The sequence below is a fragment of the Nansenia antarctica genome, assembly GCF_963989245.1.
Source record: "Nansenia antarctica genome assembly, chromosome: 2".
Lineage (NCBI taxonomy): Eukaryota > Metazoa > Chordata > Actinopteri > Argentiniformes > Microstomatidae > Nansenia > Nansenia antarctica.
This window is the reverse complement of record NC_137675.1, coordinates 18,611,408-18,617,518: the sequence shown is the minus strand read 5'-3', so window position 1 is coordinate 18,617,518 and position 6,111 is coordinate 18,611,408. Positions and strand designations below refer to the sequence as shown.

The window sequence follows — 6,111 nt, the reverse complement described above, 5'->3', positions numbered from 1 at the left end:
CCTTTCAACACCCCCCCCCCCCTACTCCTGACACCCGCACATCGCCGTGCCAAACATCTGTCCGTTTGATTCCACTTTTCTCCTGTCATCCCTTGTTCATCCGCTCCTCTGTGTTAATTGTCTGTTCCTCCCTCCCTCCCTCCTGTCCCTCCCTCCTCTCCTCCCTCCCTCCTGTCCCTCCCTCCTCTCCTCCCTCCCTCCTCTCCTCCCTCCCTCCTATCCCTCCCTCCTCTCACACCTCCGTATATCTTCCCGGACCTTACCCGACCGACTTCTCTGTCCATTAAAACATCTCTCCGTCCCATCAATCTTCCACTCAACCCCCTCCCCACACCCGTCACTCTTGTCGTCACCTGTCTTGTTCCCTTCTTTCTTTCTCTCTTTCTCTTTCTCCCTCCCTCCCTCCTTCCCCCTCTCTTGGCTGGCTGCGTTAGACAGTGGGGGAGGAGGAGACGCTATGTAAGGATGGCAACAAAGAGAACAAGGTAAAAAAAAAAAGGGTTCTACACCGAATGAACTCAAAGTCAACTTACAGTAAAAGAAAATAAATAATTCAAGACCTTTTTCAAACCTACTTTTATTGTGTTAAAGGGGCATCGGTACGTCCAGTTTTGGACTTTTAATTAATGATAAAGCCTTTGATTTCTGAAGAATGTACTGTAACTTAGAAATACCTCATGAGCTAACTTGAATTGTCGTGCCCCATCAGAACCCCCAAAATAAGCTTGTTTTACTCCATTCTTTGTAATTGTAGACAAACACTTAGAGATGCTCCGATCTGATCGGCGCCGATCGATATCGGCCGATATGCCCTTGATCGGTTTTGATCTGAGTTCTCAAAACGGCCGATCAAACACGGCCGATCGGTTTACATAGAGAAATGGCGTCGCCAGTCTGGCAATATTACACAGTGTCGGAAAGAGACAACAAATATGCAGTTTGTAATGTCTGCTCAAAAGAAATACCTCGCGGAGGAACGCACGCAAGGTCTTTCAATACCACGAATATCATACGGCATTTGCTGCGTTCGTCGATTCGCTCCGAGAGCGCCGAAGCGCACACTGGGCTCGACGTCATAAAGGGACCGAGTGCTTTGATTGGACGAGAGGCGTTCCACGAGTGCTGGTCAGAGTTCCAGAGCGACTTCACGAGCGTAGTGTAGGTAGTGTTCAGCGACGTCATGTGACCCCGCGAGCAGGAAGTCACTAAGCTAGGCTAAGGCCCATAGCAACAACAACTATTAGCGCGCAAGTTTTAGGTCTTCCTCTGTGCACCTTGCACAAGTGTAGATAGCGAGCGACCTTTCAGCATAGCAGGACATATTTTAGATGATAAGAGGAACAGGCTGAGTGCCAAAAACGCTGAGATGCTTGTATTTCTCAAGGCTAATCTGCCAGTGATGCTGCTTAATCAGAAGTAAGGTTTGAGTCTGAAATCTCCTTAGGTGCAAGGTTTAGTTTTTTTGTTTTATTGATTATTGCTGACTTGCTGTCTTATCTCCTCTTAAATATGACTTGAAACTGACTGACTTGAAACAGTATTTTATATTTGGCTATAGTATAGCCTGTTTATGTTGCAGTTTAGTTTGGGTATGTTTATTGTTCCTCAGGAAAGCTACAGTAAAAAAGCTACAAGTTCTCTAAGAGCCCCTAGTTCCTCTCATTCGAGTGGAATGTTGCACATTTGATGTGACAGTGTACATTTTATTTATTATGATTTTTATTTTCACATTTTATTTGTTTTTCCTGAAGTAAGCTACTGGTGGTTGTGAATTCAATAAAACAGATGGTTGTCAATTCATGATACTTTCTCATCTCCTAATTTCATTTGAATACTTAATATACAATGTCAATGGTGTTAAGAATAATTAAAAACATAAATAATGCTACACAATAAATAGAATGCTTCAATTGCCATTTTCGACGCTGTGATCGGTGATCGGTGATATCGGATCGGCAGATCACTGATTCCAGTGATCGGTGATCGGCACCAAAAACCCTGATCGGAGCATCTCTACAAACACTGTTTCGCTCTTAAAACGTGATTAACAGTATCATTCTGATCCCTTGGATAGTCATTCCTGGCATCCATAGCTCTGTCTACGAATTTGAGAGTGATTCCATTTTTCCAGCCCCACCCCTCAGCTCTTTACCAAAATAAAATAGGGGTGTGACCTCTTTGTCCTTGTTTTGAGTCTCAGATTGGCCCTTTAACATGGACCTGTAAAAGTTGCCGCCTGAACTGGTTTCCACTGATCCACTAATGCAATTACAATTCCATGGAAAACTGCCTCCCTTAACCATACCTAATGATAGATTGGGTCAGAATTGTATCTATGTGTCAAGCAAGATCTTACCTTTATCTCACTTGATCTTATCCTTTTTCCTCACTTGTTTTTAACAGGGGGTTTTTTGTTCCTTGACTGGTTGGAGGAATCATGATTTATAGCTATTCCGCATTCACCCGACGAGGATTGTTAATGTATTGTTTCTCCTTTTTTTCTTCTCTCTCTCTCCCTCTTTTCCAGCCCAAGTCAGGGGGCGGAGGGCGAAGGAGAGGGGGCCAGAGACACAGAGGCAAGGCTCTGAACGCAGCGCCAACAGTGACACCTGCTGGAGGAGTTGGAACCGCTTAAAACTCCTGTCTTTTACATCTCTCCTTCCCCCCCCAATCCCTCTTTCATCCCTACTATCTTCCCTCCCTTCTATTGTTTTCTCTTTCACTGTTTCTCCCACCTCCTCTCATTCCCCTGCACCCTCTCATCTCTTCTTACTCTTTTCCTCTCTTTACTTCTCTTACCTCTCCTCTTCTTTCCCCTCCTCTCCTTACTTTCCCCTCTTTTCTTTTCTATCGCTCCCCATCCATTTCTTCCCCCTCTGAGGTGTTTTGAGTCCCATATTTCTCAAGCAGGATTTCGGGGGCAACGTCCCTAATGAGGGCAGCTCTTATGTCCATTTTATACACCCTCATGTTCTCTGACCCCGCCCACCTCCACCAAATCAACCAACCAGCACCCTTTTTGCTACAGCATTATGACCTCACCTATCATGGAGGTTTCCACACCCTTCCCAGTGGATTTTCTCTCTCTCCAGTCAACTTGCCTATACACCCCAGATTCCTGTTTTAGAGAGACCTTTGTACGACCCTGATTCATGTTCCAATTAAAAAATCTAAAAAAGTAATCTATGTAGCACAGAGAAAAGAACTGGCATTAATATTAAGTTATTTTTCCCTCCCAGTTTGAATATGGTTGTCTCATTATGGCTCTGACATCGAATAACCCACCCCTGGAAAAGCAGAATACACAAGGCGGCTCAGATTCAGTCTAATAGGGAGAGACAGTCTATTTAAGGCACACAGGGAGGGATTAGCACAATGTTCAACAGGCTCAATACTGCCATCATGAAATGTTGTTTTCTTTTCTTTTTCTTCACTTGGCAGCAGTCATTGGTCAGTTTTGGGATATTTGCATATACATCTGACCGTTTTAGATACAGTAAGTGTGCCTTTTGTTTCAAACGCAAGGGTTATTGAGGATAGCGACTAGTTATTCAGGGTAAATACACAATATAGCGGCAGGTTGGAGGAGTATTGTCGTATATAAGAATGCAATGTGCAACTCAGAGGTTCTTAAGAAAGTTACCACGGAAATATGGTCTTTCTTATATTCTTCCATTTTAGTCAGGATCAATCCAAAGGGATCCGGGTACATTTGGTCTCGCATTATTTATGCTACTGCATCGATGGAGGAGTTGAGGCTTTATATGGCTTATATGAGTATGCTTGCACGCTATCCTCAATCAGATGTCAAAGTCAATAGAATAGGTCCAATACGCGAGTAGAATAATCACTTTAAAGTATTTTTTTTCTTTATTATTGGTTTCTTGACAGACACACCTAATAAGCTAATATGAGTTGAGTTGAGGTTTGTATGATGCATAGCCAATGGCCATAATGGACGTGATTTAAAGAGGTTAAACCATTATTTTAAACAGTTGTTTTCTAAGCTTTTGATATGATTTGTTTTAGCTGGTTGTGTGAAAAAGTTTGTTTATGGTTTTATAAGGGTTTGGTGAAGGATTGCATTGGTTTTTATCACCTGTTCTGAGCAGAAGTTGCCCTGAGGCTCAGATCTCGGTTCAGTGACCTTCCTCCTGAATACCAGTGTTTACTTCTAGTGAGGAAAGAGCAACGCTGACCTTAGATCGGTGTCTTTGGGCAAGTTCGTCCTACTTCTTCTTATCAGGTTTTTATGACAGGACATAGACACAGTAAACTGCCCTGATTGTTTCCCTTGTCTTACTTTTTTTTTTTTTTCTTCCTCTCCTTGTTTTCAAAATATGTACTATTAGGGCATGGTTTTAATTTTCAAAAGAGAAGGACACATGTTGTGTGTGTGTATGTATGTACAAACAGATTGTGCAAAATAAGAAATGCCATTTAACTTGTGCAAAATAAGAAATGCCATTTAACTTGAGTGGTTCCAGTTGTTGTTGTAAATCCTTTTAAATAAAGATGTTTCAGAGTATCAAATTGTGGTGTAGTCGGCTTTAGTCCGTTTCTGGGCCGAACTCTGACCCCTACTTTGTGACGTATGGTGTTAGTCTTGGTTGAGATCTAAAGGTGGTATCCAGTAGCCTACCTCCTTGGGTTTAAAGTTATACTAGTTGTAGAAGCAGGCTGACAACGAGCTGTTTGTGTTTGCTTTTCAATAATTACTTTTCAACCTCTGAAACTATGGTCTCATGCTGAGGCAAAACTACTTTCAAGGGTATAGATTTGAGCTCTCAGCAGTAATCATTGCCAAACCTCACAGCGGTAGGGTATCCACATTCATATAGCTACATCCATCTATCTCTCTGCCTCCTTGTCTCATTTTCAAAGCTAGCGCTTTGCACACCAACACGGAATGGGATTGAAAAAGATGTACTCTTTGATGCAAAGCCTTGGATCGATTTGATGAAAGCAGGCGCGGGTAGCTCAAGGTCGCCGTGTGTGAGTTTATCGAAGCACCTCCTCTGCAATTCAAAAAGATTACTGGTGCTTTGATTCAGTTGAGTGCCAATGGCAATTTCTCACCGTGTCCATTCCTGGTTCAGTGGACTTAGTTTTGCCATCAGAGTTCATAGGCCGCAACATTTCAATCAAATACATAAATAAAAGTGTTCTGTGGTTTGAATAAACCTGATTGCATATTGAGCTCCCCACGTATCTCCACGTCACTTAAGTTGTTTTCGGTGTTTGAAGTACAGGTGAAGCCTGTGTAGATTGCGCTCTGCCCGCAAGTGATAGATGTTTGCACTGTGCGGCTACACACTCCTGCAAAGCCCAGTTAGCAGAGTCAGCAAAATCAATGTCCTTATTTAACTTAGGAATAAAAAGTAGGACTGGAAGAGCCCCTGGCCCGCCAATCACATCATCTGCACTTTTCAGTGCAGGTAAACCGAGGGAACAATGCAGAGGAAGTCACTTCACAGTCACTATTGAGATGCGTTCCTCAAGTCTCTATTGGCTGTGAATACTTGCATAGGAGACCAATTCAGGCTATAGTCTAAAAAGTAGCTTCTTCTCTTTGTTTCCTTCCCTCGTCTGCATAGACTCATCAGTGGCGTTCCGTCGTTCAGAGCTGGTCTCACCAGCAGATGGCGCCGTTTCGTGAAATCTGTAAACAGTATGCAGTATGAGCTTTAGGACACAGCCAATATGATGTGAAGTGCGTAGGAATCCGTTTGGAATTAGGAATAACATGAATTAACTCAAACTATCAAATGATTCCCAAAGCAGAACAAAGCAATTAGACTTGTGGCTGCCATAGCTAAAAAGCTAAAACACTGGGTTATAACTTAACCCTAAGGAGTTGATCAGGATATCAACCACACCTGAGAAGTGGTTAGCATATTGATTGATTGATTAGTTGATAATGTTTATTTCAAATATGTGCAAAACAAGATAAATCAACAATAATTAATATAACGGGAAAAGAAACCAACAGAATTAAAAAGTATAAAACAAACCCCAAAAATATTGCACTTTTAACTTAGTTTCTTTTTTTCTTTTTTTTCTCATTCGAAATGGATACGTTGTACTTCTTCCTGTGCAGCCAAAGCTCCA

General features: G+C 42.3%; 1 protein-coding gene across 1 annotated transcript in view; it reads left to right on the top strand.

Moving 5' to 3' along the window:
* gtpbp1l (GTP binding protein 1, like) overlaps positions 1-4,479 on the top strand; it is a 16,537-nt gene extending 12,058 nt beyond the window's left edge. Inside the window, exon 14 of the mRNA XM_080524570.1 lies at positions 2,528-4,479. Within this exon, the coding sequence (XP_080380696.1) occupies positions 2,528-2,635 (108 nt within the window). The 3' untranslated portion in view covers positions 2,636-4,479. The remainder of the gene's footprint in view (positions 1-2,527) is intronic.
* The last annotated feature ends 1,632 nt before the right edge of the window (positions 4,480-6,111 follow it).